Raw genomic sequence first — 24,191 nt, 5'->3', positions numbered from 1 at the left:
GTGGGCAGGGCCGCGCCCAGAGTGCTGAGGGCGCTTAGAGCTTGGCCTGAGGGGCCTTAGGGAGCCTGGCTGTGATTCGGGGGGCGTCCGACGCCGCCCTGGAGGCCGGATTGCCCCCTCTCCCGCAGGCCTGATGGGGGAGGGGCCGCGGCGGCTAAGGATGCTTCCTCCATCCAGGCCCAGACCCCGCAGGCCGCCCAGGCAAACGCAGGGCCCGATCACTGGTGCTGGGCCAAGCCAAAGCGACAAGGCATCCCCGAGAGCCCTGGGAAAGCGGGTGGCGTCGGATCGCGCGCCCCGGGCCTCGGCCGCACCCGGGAGGCGGGAGTCTCGTCCTCGAGCCCGTCGACCTTGCGGCAAGCGGGGAGGGGAGAGGAGGGGGCGCGCCCGGAGGCCCCGCGGGCCCGCCGCCGCCGCTGCAGCGTCCCTTTGTTTCTCAGCGCTTCTTCGCGGGCCGCAGCCTCGCGCGGGCGCCTCGGGCTGCGGGGAGGGGGAGGGGAGAGGAGGGCCCGCGGGTTGGGGGGGCACCTCCAGGCTCCCGGGTCCCCGCCCCCCGGGAGATGGGGTAGGAGGCCGAGACAGTCCCCCTAGGCCAGATCCAGGCTCCCCACCTCGCCAAGGCTCTGGGCCGCGAGGTGACCTTGAGCGCGGCCCGCCCGCCTGCCGGCCCGCACCGCTAGCCCCGCGCTCGGTGCTTTCAGCAGCCACGGAGCTGGTCAGCTCCCGAGCGCGCGGCCCCTCCCGCCCGGCCACGCCCTGCCTGGCCACGCCCTGGCACGCCCATCTAGGCCCCGCCCCCATGGCCCCGGGGGCCCGGCCTCGCCCGAGCCCTCGGATTCCCACTCGGCAGCCCGGGCGTATCCCGGGGGCGGGGCTGGCCAGTTATAGCCCCACCCCGGCTCCACCCCCGCCCCTGCCGCGCGACTCCGCTCCCCGCGCCGCCGCGCGTCCTTTGTCTGGTCCCGGCGCCCGGGCCTCCCTCTTCCACTCTTCCTATCTCTCCGTCTCTGCGTGTGTGTCTCTGTGCACTGTGTCTCTTTCGGGCCCCTTTTCGAGTCGTGGCTAGCAGTGGGGGTGGGGGCATGATTGGCGCTCCCTCCATGCCTGGGCCTCTCCCCTCCTGGACCCTGGGACCCGCCCACCTGGGTCTGAGAAATGAGGTCCCGGAGACCTGGCTCACCTGCTGTGTGACCTCAGGCCAGTTCCTTTCCCTCTCTGGGCCTCGTGCTGCTCACCCAGGTCTGGGAACTGGAGTGTGGCCTCCTGAGGACCTCAGAACTCCCGCAACAGTCCAGCACCTCCTAGGCGTCCTCTGATCGGTTCTCTCATTTGAAAAAGGGAACTAATGCACAAAGGGAAAGAGGGTGTGGTCAGAGGTCACACAAGGGCCTTGAGGACCTAGGTTCTCCAGTGAGCGAGCACTTGGGCAGAGATGTATCATGGGGACAGGATGGGAGGAAGAGAGGTGATAAATTAAGACCACAAGGACCCTGCATTGAAGAAGGGCCCAGAAGTAGGAGGCTCAGTCAGCACCACGTGGTAGCCCAGCCTCACCATGCATAGCCACTCAATGCCCTATTGTCGCCGGTATCCAGGCATCTGTCACTGTGACTGGGGCCAGGGAGCGCAGCTGGGGGCCGTGGGGGTCAGACACAGGAAGTTCTAAGAAACAAGTGGCCTCAGGTGTGTTCACTGCAAAACCCCGTACGTCAAATGTATGTGCAATGGTGGAAAAGAGGAAGAGAGAGTGATGAGGCCAAGGACACAGAACGGTTCAGGGAGAGGGCAGGACAGTGGAGAAGAGAGAGAAACAGAGGAAGAAAGAGGCAGCGAGAAACCAAAAGTCTGGGAGACTTACAAGAAGCACTGGAGAGAATGAGAACTTTCCCTAACCCTCCATCTTTGATCTGCCCTCTTTGCCACCCCCCTCATCTCTGTCTGGGGCCAGTTGCCGAAGTCCCTTTGATGCCCATGTAGCCACCATCCCAGGCTGTGCACTTACTGCAGGCTGGGGCAGGGCGGGTGTGGCCTCCATCAATCTGATCCCCATTATCAGCTCAGCCGGCTCAGCCACGGAGGAAACGCGACACTGGTCCTGCTAAGCTCTGGCACAGATGGGAGGGAGAAGGGGTGGTGGCCAGATTAGCAGGCTGGGCCTCAAGAACCCGGGTCTCACCCACCCAGTCACCTCTTCACTCCGTTCAAGTTGGGAACACCATGGGAGGGGGTCAACCGGTAACTCTTTCGGCTCTGGGGTCATTGGATCAGGAGTCAGATGTTGACACTATCCCCTCCACCTCTTCCTGTCACCCTGGACAAGTCATATGTCCCTGTGACTAACCCTCAGTGTCCCCATCTGAGAAATGGAGCAGACCCTTCTTACCGTTCACTGTGGTTGTGGGAGGTCAGTGAAAACTTGGCACATGCTCAGTGGAGTTCAAAAATAGGGATCTAGTGCGGTGGCTCGTGCCTGTAATCCCAGCACTTTGGGAGCCCAAGGTGGGTGGATCACATGAGGTCAGGAGTTTGAGAACAGCCTGGCCAATATGGCAAAACCCCATCTCTACTACAAATACAAAAAGTTAGCTAGGTGTGATGGTGCACACCTGTGGTCCCAGCTACCTGACTGAGGCGGGAGAATTGCTTGAACCTGGGAGGCCGAGGTTGCACTGAGCCAAGATCATGCCATTGCACTCCCGGCTGGGCAACAGAGCAAGACTCCATCTCAAAAAAAAAAAAAAAAAAAGGGATCTAGCACATCCAGATGCAGTTGCTTGTGTACTGACAACTGCTTATTGTGCTCTTATAGCAAATATCATCAACTCAACATAGAACTCTTACCTCAATGAGCTTAAATGTGAATTCAGAATCCATCTCCAGGGCCAGGCATGGTGGCTCACACCTGTAATCTCAGCGCTTTGGGAGGCTAAGGGAGGAGGATCGCAGCCTGGGCAACATGGCAAAACCCCACCTCTACAGAAAAAGAGAAAAATTAGCCGGCTGGGTGGTGCAAGCCTATAGTTCCAGCTACTTGGGAGGTTGAGGCAGAAGGAAGTTAAGGCTTCAGTGAGCCATGATCGCACTGCTACACTCTAGACTGGGCAACAGAGCAAGACCCTGTCTCAAAAGTAAAAAAGGAAAAGAAAAACCCCACAAAACCCTTAATGAACCAGGATGCAAATTCAGAATCCATCTCCATACATGTGAGACCTCTGTGCCATACCTTCCTTAAGGAGGAACAGAGAGGCATAGAGAGGTGACCTAACTGTCAGAGGACAACGTGAGGAGGGTGGAGTCTGGCATGTGTAGCCCTCAGTAAATATTTGTTGAATTGAATTAATAGACTCAACCGATGGAGTGGGTTTAAATGTCATGATGCCCAGGGCCATGGCAGAGAGCAGATACTCAGCTTCGCTTTGCGGTTATTATTTTGTTATTATATTACTGGTCTTTTATAGGAGTGTGGGCTCTAAAGTCCAAACCCTGGAACTAAATTCTTTTTTTTTTTTTTTTTTTTTTTTTTTTTAGTTTTTTGAAGCAGAGTCTCCCTCTGTCGCCCGGGCTAGATCACAGTGGTGAAATCTCAGCTCATTGCAACCTCCACCTCCCAGGTTCAAGTGATTCTCCTGCCTCAGCCTCCTGAGTAGCTGAGATTACAGGCACCCACCACCACACCTGGCTAATTTTTGTATTTTTAGTAGAGATGAGATTTCACCCTGTCAGCCAGGCTGGTCTCGAACTCCTGACCTCACTTGATCCTCCCACCTAGGCCTCCCAAAGTGTTGGGATTACAGGCGTAAGCCACTGTGCCTGGCCTGAATTCTTGTTCCACCATTTGCTGCCTGTGCAACCCTGTTCCTATTCCTTCCTTTTTTTTTTTTTTTTTTTTCCTTAAGAGTCAGGGTCTCACCCTCTCGCCCAGGCTGGAGTGTAGTGGCATGATCATGCTCCCTGCATCCTCAAACTTCTGGGCTCAAGTTGATACTCTCACCTCAGCCTCCCAAGTAGCTGGGACTACAGACATGCACCACCACACTCAGCTAATTTTTTCGGAAATGTTTTGTTAGAAACAAGATCTCACTGTGTTGCCCAGGCTGCTCTCAAACTCCTAGGCTCAAGTGATCTTCCTGTCTCAGCCTCCCCAGTCACCCTATCCCTTTGTGGAGACTCTTTCCTCGTGTATTAAATGGAGAAAGGAATCTCATCATGTTCAACGGCAGGAGAACCGCCTGGAAGTTTCACATGAGGAATTTTTTCTGGCACACAACAGGCACCTCAATACATGGTTACGCGATCAGTTAAGTATTAATGTTAGGAGACAGGAATGCAGAGCTGTGCAGTGCACGTTACTGCATCACAGCAGGTGCCGTGCAGACATTGCTAATCAACCCAATGCATGTTCCTTTTGAGGTCGGATGTGTCTTCAGAGTAGTCCTCCAGGCAGCCCTCCCAGGAGCAACTCAGCAAATTGGAGATGCCGGGGAGCTGACCTTCTGCGCCATCTGTTTTATAAGAGTAAATGGGCCAGGCGTGGTGGCTCATGCCTTTAATACCAGCACTTTGGGAGGCCAAGACAGGCGGGTCACCTGAGGTCAGGAGTTGGAGATCAGCCTGGCTAACATGGAGAAACCCTGTCTCTACTAAAAATACAAAAAATTAGCTGTGCATGGTGGTGCGCACCTGTGGTCCCAGCTACTTCAGAGGCTGAGGCAGGAGAATCGCTTGAACCTGGGAGGTGGAGGTTGCAGTGAGCCAAGACTGTGCCACTACACTCCAGCCTGGGTGACAGAGCAAGACTCTGTCTCAAAAAGAAAAAGTAGATGGTGACCAGGTGCAGTGACTCACGCCTGTACTCCCAACACTTTGGAAGGCTGAGGCAGGAGGATCCCTTGAGACCAGCAGTTTGAGAACAGCCTGGGCAACATGGCAAGATCCCATCTCTACAAAAAATAAAAAATTAGCTGGGCATGATGAATTGCACTTGTAGTCCTAGCTAATGGAGAGGCTGAGGTGGGAGAATCACTTGAGCCTGAGAGTTCAGGGTCAGCCTGGGCAACATAGCCAGACAAGGCATTGGCCATAACGATGAAAAAACCGCTCCGCAAACAGATCCAGGACTGAAGTCTGAAATTCATACCACCTAATGCCTCTGAATTCACTTTTGTCACCTGTAAAATGGAGAATGTGTTCTCAGTCTTTTATGATTGTTGGGAGGCTAACTGAAAATATGCCTCGAAGTATTTCACACAGTGCCTGGCACTCAGTGGATGCTCAGTGTCACGGAACACTCATTAAAATAACAGTATTGCCCCGTGCAGTGGTACATGCCTGTAGTCATAGCTACTTGAGAAGCTGAGATGAGAGGATTGCTGGAGTCCAGGAGTTGCAGGCTACAGTGCACTATGATTGCACCTGTGAATAACCACTGCACTCCAGGCTGGGCAACATAGCAAGACCCCATCTTTAAATAAAAGAATAATAGGCCAGGCATGGTGGCTCACAACTGAAATTTTTTTTTTTTTTTTTGAGACGGAGTCTCACTCTGTTGCCCAGACTGGAGTGCAATGCTGGAGTGCAATGGCACGGTCCTGGCTCACAGCAACCTCTGCCTCCCAAGCAATTCTCCTGCCTCAGCCTCCCTCAAAGCTGGGATTACAGGCACCCTCCACCTGCCCAGCTGATTTTTTTGTATTTTTAATAGAGACAGGGTTTCCCCATGTTAGCAAGGCTGATCTCAAACTCCTGACCTCATGATCTGCCTGCTTCAGCCTCCCAAAGTGCTGGGATTACAGGTGTGAGCCACCGTGCCTGGCTACAACTGAATTCTTAGTACTTTGGGAAACTAAGGTGGAAGGATCACTTGAGGCCAGGAGTTTGAGATCAGCATGGGTAACATAGCAAGACCCCATCTCTACAAAAAAATAAAATAAAATTAGCCAGGCATGGTGGCACATGCCTGTAGTCCCAGCTTCTCAGGAGGCTGAGGTGTAAGGATCACTTCAGCCCTGGAGGTTTAGGTTGAAATGAGCCATGATCATACCACTGCACCCCAGCCTGGGTGATAGAGGGAGACCTCGTCTCTAACAATAATAATAATAATAAATAATGTAAGTGTATTATGAGGCACAGATGATGGATGTGACAAGCCTGCTTTTTAATTCCCATGATCATGCCCGTGACAGACATAACTAACCAATTCCAGATGCTTTTCAGCATATGACTTTAGCTCGTACCCCAGGCCAATGTGACTGTAATTTGGAGCAAAATGGAGCAGAGGCTCAGAAGCACTAAGTAGTCTATCTGAGGACGCACAGCTGGGAAATGTTAGAGCTGGCACCGTTCTTGGTTGGCAGTGGAAGTTGGAAATGCACACTCTGGATCAGAAAAACTCATATGCAAATCCGTTCCACCACCATTTATATGCTGCATGATCTTTGGCAATTTTTAAAATATCTCAGTTTCCTCATGTATTAAGTGGGGGTGAAATGGGGGAGGAAAACTTCTCTTTTTAGGATTGTTATGAATAAGAACAGAAAACTTGCATGTAGAGTGCTTTGCACAGTGCCTGGCACACAGTAGTAGCCAGTATTTGGGAACAATTAAGATACTGGAGCTTGAGTCTGGGATAGCTGAGATAATGTGTACCTGCTGGCTGTTTCTAGTTCTGTGGCTACAGCAGACATTGCTAATCAATCACAGTGATCTTTCCTACTGAAAACTGTGATTTATTTTCTTTTTCTTTCCTTTTCCCTTTCCTTTCCTTTTTTTCCTTTCCTTTCCTTTCCTTTTCCTTTTCCTTTCATTTCCTTTTCCTTTTCCTTTCTTTTCGAGACAGTCTCACTCTGTCACCCAGGCTGGAGTGCAGTGGTGCGATCTCAGCTCACTGCAATCTCCGCCTCCCGGGTTCAAGCGATTCTCCTGCCTCAGCCTTCCAAATAGCTGGGATTACAATCGCCCACCACCCCGCCTGGCTAATTTTTGTATTTTTAGTAGAGACGAGATTTCACCATGTTTGGCAAGGATGGTCTCAAACTCCTGACCTCTGGCTACCCACCCTCCTTGGTCTCCCAAAGTGCTGAGATTACAGGCATGAGCCACCGTGCCCAGCTTCTTCTCCTTCTCCTTCTTTTTGTGTGTGTTAGACAGGGTCTCCCTGTGTTGCCCAGGCTGGAGTACAGTGGTGCCATCATGGCTCACTGCAACCTCCACCTCCTGGGCTCAAGTGATCCTCCTGTCTCACCATCCTGAGTACCTGGGACCACAGGTGCAAGCCACCATGACTAGCTAATTTTTAAATTTCTTTTAGAGACAAGATCTCACTATGTTGCCTAGGCTGGGCTTGAACTCCTGAGCTCAAACAGTCCTCCCACCTCGGCCTCCCAAAGTACTGGGATTACAGGCATGAGCCAGCACGCCTGGCCTGAATGTGGTTTCTGAATTCTTCTTAATTCTTTCCTCCAAGAAGACACTACCAATCAGTATGTTTGTTTGTTTTTGAGATGGAGTCTTGCTCTCGCCCAGGATGGAGTGCAGTGTGCGATCTTGGCTCACTGCAACCTCCGCCTCCTGGGTTCAAGCAATTCTCCTGCCTCAGCTTCCTGAGTAGCTGGGATGACATTGTATTTTTAGTAGAGACAGTTTCGCTATGTTGGCCAGGCTGGTCTCAAACTCCTGACCTCAGATGATCCACCCGCCTCAGCCTCCCAAAGTGCTGGGATTATAGCTGTGACCCACCACGCCTGGCCCAGTTCAGGTTTTCAAGTGAGGGCAAATCTATGTGCCAACTGTGCCACTGGAGAAGATGTAAGGAAATGCTGGTTACTTGACTTTCTTATGTCCCTGACGGATAAGGTCAGTCAAATCCCAGCACCGTTTCCTGCTGAACTCTGAAGTGGTTTTAAAATTCTCCTCTACATAGCCCTTCATATAGCTCTTGCCAGTTGTTTTGAATTTTCAGCAAAGTGAAACAGAGGCCCTAGCAGGCATATCCAAAGACACATAGTGAGTTGTCAGAGCCGGTATCAGCCTGGCTGACTGTTACAGTAAGAAAATTGGGTCAGGTTCAGTGGCTCATGCCGGTAATCCCAACACTTTGGGAGCCTGAGGCATGAGGATTGCTTGAGGCCATGAGTTTGAGACCAGCCTGGGCAACATAGTGACACCCCATCTCTACCCAAAAAAAAGAAAATTTCTTTTTTTTTTTTTTTTTTTTTGAGACGGAGTCTGGCTCTGTCACCCAGGCTGGAGTGCAGTGGCGCGATCTCGGCTCACTGCAAGCTCCGCCTCCCGGGTTTACGCCATTCTCCTGCCTCAGCCTCCCGAGTAGCTGGGACTACAGGCGCCCGCCACCTCGCCCGGCTAGTTTTTTGTATTTTTTAGTAGAGACGGGGTTTCACCGTGTTAGCCAGGATGGTCTCGATCTCCTGACCTCGTGATCCGCCCGTCTCGGCCTCCCAAAGTGCTGGGATTACAGGCTTGAGCCACCGCGCCCGGCCGAAAATTTCTTTTTTTTTGAGACAGAGTCTCGCTCTGTCGCCCAGGCTGGAGTGCAATGGCGCAATCTCAGCTCACTGCAAACTCCGCCTCCTGGGTTCAAGCAATTCTCTTGCCTCAGCCTCCTGAGTAGCTGGGATTACAGGCACGCGCCACCACGCCCAGCTAATTTTTGTATTTTTAGTAGAGACGGGGTTTCACAATGTGGGTCAGGCTGGTCTCAAACTCCTGACCTCATGATCCGCCCGCCTCAGCCTCCCAAAGTGCTGAGATTACAGGCATGAGTCACTGCCTCCGGCCCAAAAAATCGTTTAAAACTTAGCCAGTCATGGTGGCGCCCACCTGTAGTCCTAGCTACTTGGGATACTGAGGCAGGAAGAATGCTTGAACCCAGGAGTTTAAGGCTGCGGTGAACTACGATCATGCCACTGCACTCCAGCCTGGGTAACAGAGCAAGACCCTGTCTCTAAAATAAGAAAAGAAAATTGTAGTGGTCTTCACATTTGGAGGGTCTGCATTTCATTTCCAGTGCCACGGCAGATAACCTATGTGACTTCAGCACGTTCCTTAACATCTTTGAGCCTCAGATTCTCCATCCATCATAGCAAAATTAACCTATACCATTTAATATTTATTTATTTATTTATTTATTTTTATTTTTATTTTATTTTTTTTTTTTTTTGAGACGGAGTCTTGCTGTGTCTCCCAGGCTGGAGTGCAGTGGCGTGATCTCGGCTCACTGCAAGCTCCGCCTCCCGGGTTCACGCCATTCTCCTGCCTCAGCCTCCCAAGTAGCTGAGACTACAGGCGCCCGCCACCACGCCCGGCTAGTTTTTTTTTGTATTTTTAGTAGAGACGGGGTTTCACCAGGTTAGCCAGGATAGTCTCGATCTCCTGACCTCGTGATCCACCCGCCTCGGCCTCCCAAAGTGCTGGGATTACAGGCTTGAGCCACCGCGCCCGGCCAATATTTAATTTAATTAATTATTTTATTTTATTTTATTTTAATTTAATTTATTTTATTTTTTGAGATGGAGTTTCGCTCTCGTTGCCCAGGCTGGAGTACAATGGTGGGATCTTGGCTCACTGCAACCTCTGCCTCCCAGGTTTCAAGCGATTCTCCTCAGCCTCCTGAGTAGCTGGGATTTCGGGCATGTGCTACCCATGCCCGGCTAATTTTTTTTTTTTTTTTTTTTTTTTTTTAGTAGAGACGGGATTTCTCCATGTTGGTCAGGCTGGTCTCGAACTCCCGACCCCAGGTGATCTGCCTGCCTCGGCCTCTGAAAGTGCTGAGATTATGGGTGTGAGCCACCGCGCCTGGCCTTATTTATTTATTTATTTATTACTATTATTTTTAGATGGAGTCTCACTCTGTCACCCAGCCTGGAGTACAATGGCACGATCTTGGCTCACTGCAGGCTCCGCTTCCTGGGTTCAAGCAATTCTTGTGCCTCAGCCTCCCAAGTAGCTGGGATTACAGGCGTGTGCCACCACACCTGGCTAATTGTTGTATTTTTAGTAGAGACAGGATTTCACCATGTTGGCCAGGCTGGTCTTGAACTCCTGACCTCCAGTGATCCTCCCACCTCAGCCTCCCAAACTGCTGGGATTACAGGCTTGAGCCACCGCACCCAACTTTATTTATTTTTGAGACAGAGTCTCACTCTGTCGCCCAGGCAGGAGTGCAGTGGTGTGATCACGGTTTACTGCATCCTTGACCTCCCGATCTCAGGTGATCCTTCCACCTCAGCCTCCCAAGTGTCTTGGACTACAGGCACACACCACCACATTCAGCTAGTTTTTAAATTTTTAGTAGAGACAGGGTTTTGCCATGTTTCTCAGGCTGGTCTCCAGCTCCTGAACTCAAGCAATCTGCCCACCTTGGCCTCCCAAAATGCTGGAATTACAGACGTGAGCCACTGTACCCAACCAGCTCCTACCATTTTAGAGTCTTTGTGTGAATTAAATAAACAGCATATCCTCCTGAACATATATGTAAAAATTTCTAAACCACCAAAAAATTCAGCAAGTTAAATCAAGCAATGTATATAAACAAAACTACAATATGCATGACCAAGTATGGTTTATCCCATGAAGATTGGTTTAATATTAGAAAATCAATTAATGGCTGGGCACGGTGGCTCATGCCTGTAATCTCAGCACTTTGGGAGTTCAAGGTGGGTGGATCACCTGAGGTCAGGAATTCGAGACCAGCCCAACCAACATGGAGAAACCCCACCTCTACTAAAAATACAAAATTAGCCAGGCGTGGTGGCCCATGTCTGTAAACCCAGCTACTTGGGAGGCTGAGGCCGGAAAATCGCTTGGATCTGGGAGGCGGAGGTTGTGGTGAGCCGAGATTGCGCCATTGCACTGTAGCCTGGGCAACAAGAGCGAAACTCCGTCCCCCACCCCAACCAAAAAAAGAAAATCAATTAACATAATTCATGACATTAATGTATTAAAGCTGAAAAATGGGCTGTGTGCGGTGTCTCACTCCTGTAATCCCAACACTTTGGGAAGCCAAAACAGGAGGATTGCTTGAGCCCAGGAGTTTTGGACCAGCCTGGGCAATATGCCAAAACCCCATCTCTACTAAAAGTACAAAGAAAAAAAAAAATTAGCCAGGCTTGGAGGCACATACCTGTAGCCCCAGGTACAGGGGAGGCTGAGGTGGGACGATCGCTTGAGCCTGGAAGGCAGAGGTTGCAGTGAACCAAGATTGCCCTACTGCACTTCAACCTGGGCGACAGAGCAAGACCTTGTCTCAAAAATTAATTAATTAATTAAAGCTAAAAAATTATTTCAATTGATGTAAAAAAAAGTCAGCAAAATTCAACATCCTTTTTTTAAAAAGTCTTAGGATCTAGGAATAAAACAAAATGTTCTTAACCCGGTAAAGGCCATCTGGAAAAAAACCCATAGCAAAGATCATGTTTAGCTGCAAAATGTTTAAAGCACCTCCCTTAACATCAGGAATAAAGGGCCGGGCATGGTGGCTCACGCCTGTAATCCCAGTACTTTGGGAGGCTGAGGCGGGCAGATCACGAGGTCAGGAGTTCAAGACCAGCATGGCCAGCCTGGCCAACATAGTGAAACCCTATCTCTACTAAAAATACAAAAAAAATTAGCCGGGCGTAGTGGTGGGCACCTGTAGTCCCAGCTACTTGGAAGGCTGAGGCAGGAGAATCGCTTGAATCTGGGAGGCGGAGGTTACAGTGAGCCAAGATGGTGCCATTGCACTCCAGTCTGGGTGACACAGGGAGACTCTGTCTTTAAAAAAAAAAAAAAAAAAATCAGGAGTGAAGAAGCCGCTATCACACTGTAGCCCATAAAATGACAAGAAAAATAGATAACAGGTATAGACTGAAGATGAAAAAATAAAATTGTCATTATTTGAAGGTGTTTTATGTTATACAATAAAAGCAAAAGAACAAAATAGCTCAGTGGGAAAACTGGGGGTGGCAAGGGGAGATGGAGGCAGGTAAATGACTAGTAAGAATCTTATGCATGAAGTAAAAGACATAATTAGCACATTTGGGATAGGAATTACCTTTGGTGGGAGGAGAGAAATAAATATGTTTAGGGAAGGGCTTATGAGGCTTCAACGCTACTAAAAGGGCCAGGCATAGTAGCTCACACCTGTAATCCCAGCACTTTGGGGGGCCAAGGTGGGAGGATCACTGGAGCCCAAGAGTTTGAGACTGGCCTGGGCCACATAGTGAGACCCCATCTCTACAAATAATTTTAAGATTAACTGGACATGGTGGCATGCACCTATAGTTCCAGCTACTTGGGAGGCTGAGGTGGGAGGATTGCTTGAGCCTGGAAGGTCGAGGATGCAGTGAGCCTTGATGGCATCACTGCACTCCAGCCTGGGTGACAGAGCAAGACCCTTTTTCTTAAAAAAAGCTACTAAAAATGGGGCCAGACGCGGTGGTTCACACCTGTAATCCCAGCACTTTGGGAGGCGGAGGTGGGTGGATCACCTGAGGTCAGGAGTTTGAAACCAGCCTGGCCAACATGTCGAAACCCCATTTCTACTACAAATACAAAAATTAGCTGTGCATCGTGGCATGTGCCTGTAATCCCAGCTACTCAGGAGGCTGAGGCAGGAGAATTGCTTGAACCCAAGAGGCAGAGGTTGCAGCAAGCCGAGATCGCACCACTGCACTCCAGCCTGGGTGACAGAGCAGCCAACCAACAAGGAACAATAACAACAACAAAGAAAGCTACTAAAAGTGTTACTTACTTTTCTGAAAGCGAAAGCATTTATTTTATTTTATTTTTGAGACAGAATTTCACTCTTGTTGCCCAGGCTGGAGTGCAATGGCGTGATCTCGGCTCACGGCAACCTCCGCCTCCCAGGTTCAAGCAATTCTCCTGCCTCAGCCTCCAAGTAGCTGGGATTACAGGTGTGCGCTACCATGCCCGGCTAATTTTGTATTTTTAGTAGAGACGGGGTTTCTCCACGTTGGTCAGGCCAGTTTCGAACTCCCGACCTCAGGTGATCTGCCCTTCTTGGCTTCCCAAAGTGCTGGGATTACCGGTGTGAGCCACTGCGCCCGGCGTGAAAGCATTTCCGGTGTGAAAGCGTTTATTATTCTGTAAATGCACAGGTTGATTTTAGGCCTCTGTTTGCATATATAGTAGTTATATAAGGGATTTCTTGCAGTAAAAGACATCAGGTGATTTTTGTTTCCCTCGGTGCTTATTCCAATATATGGAGTCCCATCATTATTCCGATCCTTAGAATAATTAAGTGACCCCTTCCCATGATGAAGCCCCTATAAGACATAGCTAATTCATCACCGCCTAGCCACTCATTCCCGAAGGTCCCTGGTGTGGGGACTGGGCGGTGAGCGGATGCAACCTGTTATCTCCAGCAGATACTGGGGGCCATGGAGTCTCAGGTGGGGGGGGGCCCGGCCGGCCCGGCCCTGCCCAACGGGCCACTCCTTGGTACAAATGGAGCCACTGACGACAGCAAGACCAACCTCATCGTCAACTACCTGCCCCAGAACATGACCCAGGATGAATTCAAGAGTCTCTTCGGCAGCATTGGCGACATCGAGTCCTGCAAGTTGGTTCGGGACAAGATCACAGGTGTGGCTGCTGGAGTTGCCGGTGGGGCGGGGGAGAGCAGAGGTGGTAGCCTCAGAAATACAGAGGTGACGGGGGCAGGTGGGGCCCTTGCTGAGGTGTCTCGGGGGTAATCGAGGCAGGAAGTGGTCTAGGGATGTGAGGTCTGCTGGGGAGACAGGTGTGCCCCCTAGGTGAAGGTCTCAGGAGGGATGGAGGCAGGTGGGACTCTAGCATCGAAGGTGTCATCTGAAAATAGGAAGATGGGATCTTGGTGGGGAGGGGACAGTCTCTCAGGCCTGAGTTTGGGGGGCACACTGGCAGGTGTCAAGGCTGGGTGGGAAGGTCATCATTCTGGTTCTGCCCACAGGGCAGAGCCTTGGCTACGGGTTTGTGAACTATTCTGACCCCAATGATGCAGACAAAGCCATCAACACCCTCAACGGCCTCAAATTACAGACGAAGACCATCAAGGTTGGTGCCTCCTTCTCCAATCCCTCCACGACTGCCCACCCCAACTGACTGTCCCCAACCCCCTACTGCCACCTACCCGCCCCCACACATCCATGTCCACTGCCTTTCAGGACTCATCCCCAGAGGGGCTCAAATCTCCCCTCCAAGGCTTCCCAGCTGGGGTGGGGGCAATGACTTTCCCTCTCGAAACCTCAGTTTCCTCACCTGTCAATGGGGACAGTACTGGCTCCAGGATCTCTAGAGGCTCAGGGAGTCAGCCAGGCCCTGTAGGGCAGAGTGACCAGGGTCCCGTGAGCAGTCCCCTCCCTGCTTTTGTCATGGAAATGGGGGTGGGGGCCCATCTGCCATCTGGAGCCTAATTAGGGTCTGGGAGGGTGGGATTGGGGCGGCCCATCCCCCATCTTTGTGCAACGCTCCTCCCCCACAACCTCCCTTCTCAGCAGCTGCAGCTGGGACCCTACAAGCCCAGGTCCCCTGGGGGGGAATCGTCATGGAAACCCCCCTCTCTGGGTTCGCCTGGGGGTGTTTGGGCTCCGCCCTGCAAATCTGCTCCTGGACCCTGGAGGAAGCCAGGTTAGGGGGGTGGCCCATCTGGCCCCCAGTTCCACATGAGAACAGAGGTGCAGGAATCTCTTCCCTTTCCTGATGTGGGGGGGTGGGGATTGGGGTGGGGGAGTGAAGTTGTGACCCAATGGGTCCCTTCATGGCCAAATAGACCCAGAAGCCCAGGGCATGAGGACCCCAGACCACAGTGACATTGAGATGCAGTATTTGCTTGCGCGTGTGTGTATGTGTATATGTGTGTAAGCGTATGTGTGCATGTGTATGTGTGTACGCGTGTGTGTGGTGTGTGTGTGGTGTATGTGTGTGTGGTGTATGTGTGTGTGTGTGGTGTGTATGGTGTGTGTGTGTCGTGTATGTGTGTGTGTGGTGTGCATGTATGGTGTGTGGTGTGCATGTATGGTGTGTGTGTGGTGTGTGTGTGTGGTGTATGTGTGTGTGTGGTGTGCATGTATGGTGTGTGTGTACGTGTGTGATGTGTGGTGTGTATGTGTGTGTGGTGTATGTGTGTGTGTGTGGTGTGTGTACATGTGTGGTGTGTGTATGTGTGTGTATGTGTGTGTGGTGTGTGTGTGGTGTGTGTGGTGTGTGTGTATGTATGTGTGGTGTGTGTGTGGTGTATGTGTGTGTGGTGTGTGTTGTGTGTGTGTATGGTGTGTGTGTGTGTGTGGTGTATGTGTATGTGTGTGGTGTGTGTACGTGTGTGTATATGTGTGGTGTGTGTGTGGTGTATGTGTGTGCGTGTGTGTGTGGTGTGCGTGTATGTGTGTGTGGTGTGTGTGTGTATATGTGTGGTGTGTGTGTGGTGTATGTGTGTGCATGTGTGTGTGGTGTGTGTACGTGTGTGGTGTGTGTATGTATATGTGTGGTGTGTGTATGTGTGTGTGTATATGTGTGGTGTGTGTATGTGTGTGTGTGTGTGTGTGTGTGTGTCTTCTTGAGCTATGGGACACAGGGTTTATGATCCAGGTGTCCCGTGACTCATTGTGGCTCTGGCTGTGACACAATGGTTGTGGGACACAGTGTCTATGAGAGTGGCTGTGGTCAGGCGCAGTGGTCCACGCCTGTAATACTAGCACTTTGGGAGGCCGAGGCAGGAGGATCACTTGAGCCCGAGAGTTTGAGACCAACCTGGGCAACATGACAAAACCTTGTTCCTAAAAAAAAAAAAAAAATGTAATTAGCTGGGTGTGGCATCTTGCACCTGTAGTCCCAACTACCTGAGATGCTGAGTGGGGAGGATCACTTAAGCTGAGGAGGCCGAGGCTACAGTGAGTCATGTTTGCATCACTGTACTCCAGCCTGGGCAACAGAGCAAGACCCTGTCTCAAAAAGAAAAAAAAAAAAAATAGAATGGCCACTGGCAAGTGGATCTGTGTATTTAAGACTTCGGGTAGATCCCTATGTGTCTGTAGGATAAGGTGTTTTTGTTTTGTTTTGTTTTGTTTTGTTTTGAGACAGAGTCTCCCTCTCTCACCCAGGCTGGATTGCAATGGCGCTATCTTGGCTCACTGCCACCTCTGCCTCCCAGGCTCAAGCAATTCTCCTGCCTCAGCCTCCCGAGTAGCTGGGATTACAAGCACTCACCACCACACCTGGCTAATTTTGTATTTTTAGTAGAGACGGGGTTTCTCCATGTTGGTCAGGATGGTCTTGAACTCCTGACCTCGTGAGCCACCCACCTCAGCCTCCCAAAGTGCTGGGATTACAGGCGTGAGCCACTGCACCCGGCCCAGGATGAGGTGCTTATTATTTGACAGGTGCATGTGACACTGTGACTCTGGTTGTGACCTGGTGGGGCCTCAGTGATGCGTCTGGCTCTGGCAGGATGTTTGTGTGTCATAGTGATGTGTGGGTGTGTCTACCTGTGCCCTGCTCTGCGGGATTGGGCGTGACACCGTGTGCTTGTGCTGCGGTGTGACGGGTATGTGGTTCTACGACCTTCGCTGTAATCTCTGAGACTCCCACCTGAACGTTGCTGAGAATGTGACAGTGGCCTGTGTCACCCTCTGGCTGGTTTCATCTCTGAGGCTGTGCAGTGGGGCGGCACTGCATGGCCTTCTGTCTGTCCCTGGGTGTTTTTGCCTGTGTGATGGTGTTGCGTGGTCAGTCCGGCCTGGGCTCTCTGGCAGCTGCCGAAAATATTTCCAGCTACGTACCACGGGCGGGGCCCCATCCCAGGTTGGGGTGTGGGTGGAATCTGGTCCCTTCTTGCTCTTGGGAAACCCATGTCATGGAAGGATGGGAAAGGGCCTGTGAAAACCTCCTCTGTGTCTTAGATGGTGCTGGACCTCCAATACCCATCCAGGATCTTACCCCCAAATCTAATCCCTCAACCCAAATCTGATTCGTCAGCAAGTACCCTCACAGCTCCTAGCCCCATGGGAGAGAAAAAAAGAAGAGAAACTCGTCAAATATATGGACTTTCTTTCTCTTTCTTTCTTTCTTTCTTTCTTTCTTTCTTTCTTTCTTTCTTTCTCTCTCTCTCTCTCTCTCTCTCTCTCTCTTTCTTTCTTTCTTTCTTTCTTTCTTTCTTTCTTTCTTTCTTTCTTTTCTTTCTTCTTGAGATGGCGTCTCACTCTGTCGCCCAGGCTGGAGTGCAGTGGCGCGATCTCAGCTCACTGCAACCTCCACCTCCCAGGTTCAAGCAATTCTCCTGCCTCAGCCTCCCATGTGGCTGGGACTACAGGCGCCGGCCACCATGCACCGCTAATTTTTGTATTTTTTTTTTTTTAGTAGACACGGGGTTTCACCATGTTGGTCAGGCTGGTCTCAAAATTCTGACCTCAGGTCATCCACCCGCCTCAGCCTCCTAAAGTGCTGGGATTACAGGCATGAGCCACCGCGCTCAGCATGGACATGATTTATTTCTTTTCTTTTTTTTTTTTTTTTTTTGAGATGGAATCTCGCTCTGTTACCCAGGCTGGAGTACAGTGGAGCGATCCCGGCTCACTGCGACTCCGCGTCTTGGGTTCAAGTGATTCTCCTGCTTCAGCCTCCTGAGTAACTGGGATTACAGGTGCCTGCCACCATGCCCGGCTAATTTTTGCATTTTTACTAGAGATGGGATTTCACCGTGTTGGCCAGGGTGGTCTCTAACTCTTGACTTCAAGTAATCCGCCCACCTCGGCCTCAGATAGTGCTGGGGTTACAGACGTGAGCCACCATTCCCGCCATGGCTGTCATTTTAAAAATCACTATTACGGACATGACAGCGGCTGATGTGATTGTCTTTTTTTTTTCTGGAGAACCCCAGGTGCACAAAATTGCATTAATCAGAACCCCGCCCCCCCCATTCACTCTCAAACTACTTTATCTGTTTTGTTCATTTTTTAGTTAGTTATTTCAAATGGAGGCATACACTCTCACAACTCACTGTCTCAACTCACTGTCCCAAACAAAAGCCAGACCCTTGACAATGACCCCTATCTATCAAGAGGTTAATTAGAAGAAATAGAAAATAGAGGCTGGGCACGAAGGCTCACACCTGTAGTCCCAGCACTTTGGGAGGCCGAGGTGGGAGGATTGCTGGAGCCTGGGAGGTCAAGGCTGCGGTGAACCATGATTGCACCACTGTACTTCAGCCTGGGCAACAGAGCGAGACCCCATCTCAAAACAAACAAAAACCTCACTTCACAAGAAAAAGAAAGAGGAAAGGAAGGAAAGGAAGGAAGGGAAGGAGGGAGGGAGGGAGGAAAGAAGGAGGGAGGGAGGGAGGGAGGGAGGGAGGAAGGAAGGAAGGAAGGGAGGGAGGGAGGGAGGGAGGAAAAATAGATACGGGGTAGAATTGCTCATGACCACGCCCCAGCCTCGTCCTCAGGTCACCCACTGAGCATCTGAGAGGCGGACTTCTGGGCCATGCTTCCAGGACATTGATAAACATACAATGAAACAAGGTCACACAATATTCCCTGCTTCGTAAATAGACTTTTCTGTCCCCTATTTTACCATACTCGCCACTCACCACCGTCTCTGGGAAATAAATATACATGTCCATCTTTTTTTTTTTTTTTTTAGAGACAGGGTCTTGCTCTGTAGCCCAGGCTGTAGTGCAGTGGTGTGATCATAGCTCACTGGAGCCTTGAACTCCTGGGTTCAAGTGATCCTCCAGCCTCAGCCTCCCGAGTAGCTTCGACCACAGGTGTGTGCCACCACACCCAGCTAATTTTTTTTCTTTTTTTGTGGAGATTGTTAGGGGCGGGGGAGGGTCTTGCTGTATTGTCCAGGCTGGTCTCAAACTCCTGGGCTCCCTTGATCCTCCCGCCTTGAACTTGCAGAGCACTGGGATTATAGGCATGAGCCACTGCACCTGACCCACCATTTTTTTAAACACCTGCAGAGAATTTCATTGTTGGGTTGGACTCTAATTAATAATGTGATTCAGATAGTAGTGCTAAAATATGTCTAATTCCTAGTTGGGAGAAGTGCTTTGAGAAAGAGTAATAGGGGTGGTGAGGGGAGGACAAATTTAGATGAGAGAGGACAGGGAGGATGTTTCAACTGAGACCCAAAGAAAGAAGAGGGGGAAGAGTGTTCCAGGCAGAGAGAACAGGCAATGCCAGGGCCCTGAGGCTGAGACATGCCTCGTGTGTTTGGGAAAAATGGGGTAAGTTCAAGTTGCTGGAACACAGTAACTGCAGCAGAAAGTCAGGGGAGATGAGGGCAAGGGTGTGATGGGGAAGAATGTGCAGGGCTTTGTGGTCCAAGGAAAGGACCTGGGCTTTCCTGCTGAGGAAGGTGGGAGCCATAGAGAGTTCTGAGCAGATGGGGGATGTGACCTGGCTCAGGTGTTCACAGGCGCCCTCTGGCTGCTGTACGGGGAACAGATGGTGGGGGATGGGAGCAGGAGGGCCAGCGTGGAGACTGCTACGCTGGTCCAGGTGATCAGTAGTGGAGGCTGGGCCAGGGTGGGACAGTGGCAGTGGGGTGAAGTGTGTGGATTCTGGATAAGGAGGAAGGTGGAGCCTACAGGATTTACAGTGGGTTGAATGTGCATGTGAAGAACAGGTGTCGAGAATAATCCGAACCTGGGGACACAAGCACTTAGGAGGACAGAGCTGCCATTAGTGAGTCGGGGCAGATGGGAGGTGGGCGGGAGCTGGAAGTACCCATGCTGTGTGTGAAGGGCCCTTGACCCCCTCATGTGGGGCACCTGGACGCAGGTGCCACCAGCGGTGCAGACTGAGGACATTTGGGAGTTGTTGGATGGAGCTGATGACTAAAGATCTGAATGTCCCTGGGGGGCCCAGTGTAGCTGGATAACACAGTGAGATCATGTCGCTACAAAAAAAAAAAAAAAAAAAAAAAAATTTTTTTTGAAGATTAGCTGAGGCTGGGGGAGGTGGCTCACGCCTGTAATCCCAGCACTTTGGGAGGCCGAGGCAGGCAGATCATGAGGTCAGGAGTTCGAGACCAGCCTGACCAACATGGTGAGACCCCCCATCTCTGCTAAAATTACAAAAATTAGGCCAGGCACGGTGGCTCACACCTGTAATCCTAGCACTTTGGGAGGCCAAGATGAGCGGATCACAAGGTCAAGAGATCAAGACCATCCTGGCCAACATGGTGGCAGGTGAAACCCCTTCTCTACTAAAAATACAAAAAAAAAAAAAAAAAAAAAAAAAAAAACGCTGGGCGTGGTGGTGGCATGCCTGTAGTCCCAGCTAGCCGGGAGGCTGAGGCAGGAGAGTTGCTTGAACCCGGGAAGCAGAGGCTACAGTGAGTAGAGATCGCGCCACTGCACTCCAGCCTGGTGACAGAGCGACACTCCATCTCAAAAATAAAAATAAAAAATAAAAAAATTAGCTGGGCATAGTGGGGAATGCCTGTAATCTCAGCTACTCAGAAGGCTGAATCAGGAGAATCGCTTGAACCCGGGAGGCAGAGGTTGCAGTGAGCCGAGATGGTGCCATTGCACTCCAGCCTGGGCGACAGAGCAAAACTCCATCTCAAAAGAAAAAAAAAGAAGAAAAAAGCTGGCCAGGAGTGGTGGTGGGTGCCTGTAGTCTCAGCTACTTGGGGGGCTTAGGCGGGAGGCTTGCTTGAGCCCAAGAGGTCGAGGCTACAGTGAGCTGAGATCATACCATTGCATTCCAGCCTGGGTTAAAAAGTGAGACCTTGTCTTTAAAAAGAAAAAAAGTCAGTGTTTGTTAGTGGACTATCAAGCATGTGATAGCGATGTGAGCTGGGTATTCAAGGATCCCCTTGGGGTCACATGTCACCCCAGGGAGACATGTCCTCCCCAGGTGGCAGATCCCCATCATTCTATACAGGCAGTGCCAAGTTGTTATAGCCACTGTGTGTCCCCTCTCCCATATCCGACTCAGCCCCACCCATGGTGACAACTCTAGAGATACTTATTGAGTGACGGATGGGTCACTTCCGCCAACTCCGTGATGGCTTAGACGTGGCCTCACTCTCTCCATCTGTGAAATGGGTCTCTGCCTCACCCCTGCCTGTCTGACCCCCTCACCCAGGTGTCCTATGCCAGACCCAGTTCAGCATCCATCCGGGATGCTAACCTGTACGTCAGTGGGCTCCCCAAGACCATGAGCCAGAAAGAGATGGAGCAGCTCTTCTCCCAGTACGGCCGCATCATCACGTCCCGCATCCTGGTGGACCAGGTCACAGGTCAGGCAGTCAGGGAGGGGGCACCTGGTGGGGGTGCTGGGCAAAGGCAGTCAGGTGGGATCAACGTGGAGAAACCGACCGAGAGTCAGGGCATGAAGCAGGGAAGGGAGGAGTGGGGTTACACAGGAGGGGACAGGGTCATCGTGATGGACGTTCCCGCCCCCTGGCAGGTGTCTCTCGGGGTGTGGGATTCATCCGATTCGACAAGAGGATTGAGGCTGAGGAGGCTATCAAAGGACTGAACGGGCAGAAGCCGCTGGGCGCAGCTGAGCCCATCACAGTCAAGTTCGCGAACAACCCGAGTCAGAAGACGGGGCAGGCGCTGCTCACCCACCTCTACCAGTCGTCTGCCCGGCGCTACGCAGGCCCCCTACACCATCAGACACAGCGTTTCCGGTGAGCCCCCTGCCACCCACCCAGACGGCCCTAGGCTGGGTGCCCCCAAGCGTGCAGGTGCCCTGCCTGAACCCCATTCCTGCCAGGGGAGGGATGCTGGGAGGGCGCGCACACATGGGGCCAAGGAGCCTATCCGTCAAGTGCCAAGGCCAGCCGCTCATATACAGCAGGCACTCAGTGTGTGCTGGCCACAACGATTGGCATTTAAAGATTTTGGCGTTGGCCGGGCGCGGTGGCTCAAGCCTGTAATCCCAGCACTTTGGGAGGCCAAGGCGGGTGGATCACGAGGTCAGGAGATCGAGACCATCCTGGCTAACACGGTGAAACCCCGTCTCTACTAAAAAATACAAAAAACTAGCCGGGCGAGGTGGCGGGTGCCTGTAGTCCCAGCTACTCGGGAGGCTGAGACAGGAGAATGGCGTGAACCCGGGAGGCGGAGCTTGCAGTGAGCTGAGATCTGCCACTGCACTCCAGCCTGGGCGACACAGCGAGACTCTGTCTCGAAAAAAAAAAAAAAAAAAAAAAGATTTTGGCGTCATCTGACTGGGTTCCAGCTCTGGTGGCCCCTTTTTCTTTCAGGTTCGTGACTGTATCTCTTTGTGCCTCAGTTTCCCCATCTGTAATAATACCAAATATTTCATGAGTCTTTGCTGTGTGCTAGACACCCTTATTTTTCTGCAACCCGATGAGAACAGAGCTTGTGTCGTCCCTGTTTTATGGACAGGGACTCTGAGGCACAGAGAGGTCTTGGGGTTTGCCTGGCCCAAACAGAGCAGAGACTCGAACCCAGGACCTGGAGTCCAAGCTCGTAGTCACTCCAAGGGGAGACAATGGAAGCCCCTTGTGAGCCCCTGGGTGGTCAGGGCAAGTTACCCACCCCTTCAAGTGCTTCGAGAATGTTGGCTATGGTAGTTACTGTTGCCTTTGTTAGCAGTTATCTTTCCCCAGGGATCCCAGCGCCTGGGCCCAGAGGGGACACGCCGGCCAGGAGGGGGAGGATGGATGAGGAGGGCAGTGCAGGCTGGGCAGTGGCGGGGCAGGCGAGAGGCGGTGCCTGAGTGACCACGGTTCCGTGCCAGGCGGTGTCTAGCCGGGCGGGCAGGGAGCAGGCAGGCGGGGGCAGGGCTCTGCTGCAGGCCTGTTGGGTGGGGGTGGGGAGGGCAGGCCGACGGTGTCACAGCAGGGGGGCATGACTGGAAGCCACCTCTGACCACCACCTCTGCCTCCACAGGCTGGACAATTTGCTCAACATGGCCTACGGCGTTAAGAGGTAACAGTGCCCCCGCCCCGCTGTCCCCACCCCTCACCACACCACCCCTCACCATCCATGCCCCTGATGCACCCCTCCCCGGCTCATCCTGAGGGCTGCGGGCTTAGACTTTTTTGCCTGGGTCTTGGAGTAGCATGGCCATTGAGAGATGTGACATCGAAGCCAGGCATGGTGGTTCTTGCCTGTGCTCCCAGTGTTTTGAGAGGCTGAGGGGCAAGGAGCACTTGAGGCCAGGAGTTCGAGACCAGCCTGGGCAACATAGTGAGATCCTTCTCTACAGTTTTTTTTTTTTTAAAGGATTATCCTGGTGTGGTGGCACATGCCTGTAGTTCAGGCTACTCAGGAGGCTGAGGCGGGAGGATCGCTTGAGCCCAGGAGTTGGAGGCTGCAGTGAACTGTGATGGTGCCACTGCACTCCAGCCTGGGTGACAAAGCGAGACCTTGTCTCCAAAAATTAAAAAATGTGGCCGGGCACGGTGGCTCATGCCTGTAATCCCAGCTACTCAGGAGGCTGAAGCAGGAGGATCACTTGAACATGGGAGGAGGAGGTTGCGGTGAGCCGAAATCGCGCCACTGCACTCCAGCCTGGGCAACAAGAGCAAAACTCCATCTCAAAAAAAAAAAAAAAAAAAAAAAAATTAAAAATGTAAAAGAAGATCTCAGTCTCAGTCTAGCAGGGGAGGAGACAGAAATGAATAGTGATGAGGGCTGTGCAGTAGAAAGGGTAACGGAGGCTGGGCGCGGTGGCTCTTGCCTGTAATCCCAGCACTTTGGGAGGCTGAGGTGGGTGGAGCACGAGGTCAGGAGTTCAAGACCAGCCTGGCCAAGATGGTGAAACCCTGTTTCTACTAAAAATACAAAAATTTAGCCAGGTGTGGTGGTGGGGAGGCTGAGGCAGAGAACTGCTTGAACCCGGGAGGCAGAGGTTGCAGTGAGCCGAGCTCATGCCACTTTACTCCAGCCTGGGCGACAGAGCGAGACTCCGTCTCAAAAGAAAAAAAGAAGGGGTGACGGAGACCCAGTAGCAGAGATCCCCTCGCATCTGAGGCAACATACACACACAGGCAGAGTGGAAAGGGAGTTCGTGGCAGTGGGAGCAGCCTGTGCAAAGAGGGCCAGAAGGAGAGAGTAGTTTGTTCCTCATGGTCAGGATTGAATGGTTCAGGCCCTTGGGTCCTCCTCTCCCAGCTGAGGGGTTTAATCAATTGCCAGCGAGGAATGTGGGTGGAGCCAATTCTGTCCTTTCATGAATTCATTCAACAGACACCTCCCAAGTGCTTACTGG

General features: G+C 51.8%; 1 protein-coding gene across 3 annotated transcripts in view; it reads left to right on the top strand.

The window, feature by feature from the left end:
- LOC105472123 (ELAV like RNA binding protein 3) overlaps positions 1-24,191 on the top strand; it is a 29,759-nt gene that overhangs the window by 554 nt on the left and 5,014 nt on the right. For 2 of the 3 annotated variants that reach the window (XM_071086932.1, XM_011725145.3), the window contains exons 2-6: positions 13,380-13,599; positions 13,946-14,049; positions 21,087-21,240; positions 21,411-21,636; positions 22,868-22,906. In XM_071086932.1, coding sequence (XP_070943033.1) covers positions 13,380-13,599; positions 13,946-14,049; positions 21,087-21,240; positions 21,411-21,636; positions 22,868-22,906 — 743 coding nt within the window. The remainder of the gene's footprint in view (positions 1-13,379; positions 13,600-13,945; positions 14,050-21,086; positions 21,241-21,410; positions 21,637-22,867; positions 22,907-24,191) is intronic. The other variant, XM_071086931.1, reaches the window with a different exon arrangement.

Source organism: Macaca nemestrina, chromosome 20, assembly GCF_043159975.1.
Source record: "Macaca nemestrina isolate mMacNem1 chromosome 20, mMacNem.hap1, whole genome shotgun sequence".
Taxonomy (NCBI): domain Eukaryota; kingdom Metazoa; phylum Chordata; class Mammalia; order Primates; family Cercopithecidae; genus Macaca; species Macaca nemestrina.
The sequence above is the reverse complement of the archived record's forward strand: the minus strand, read 5'-3'. Positions and strand labels throughout refer to the sequence as shown.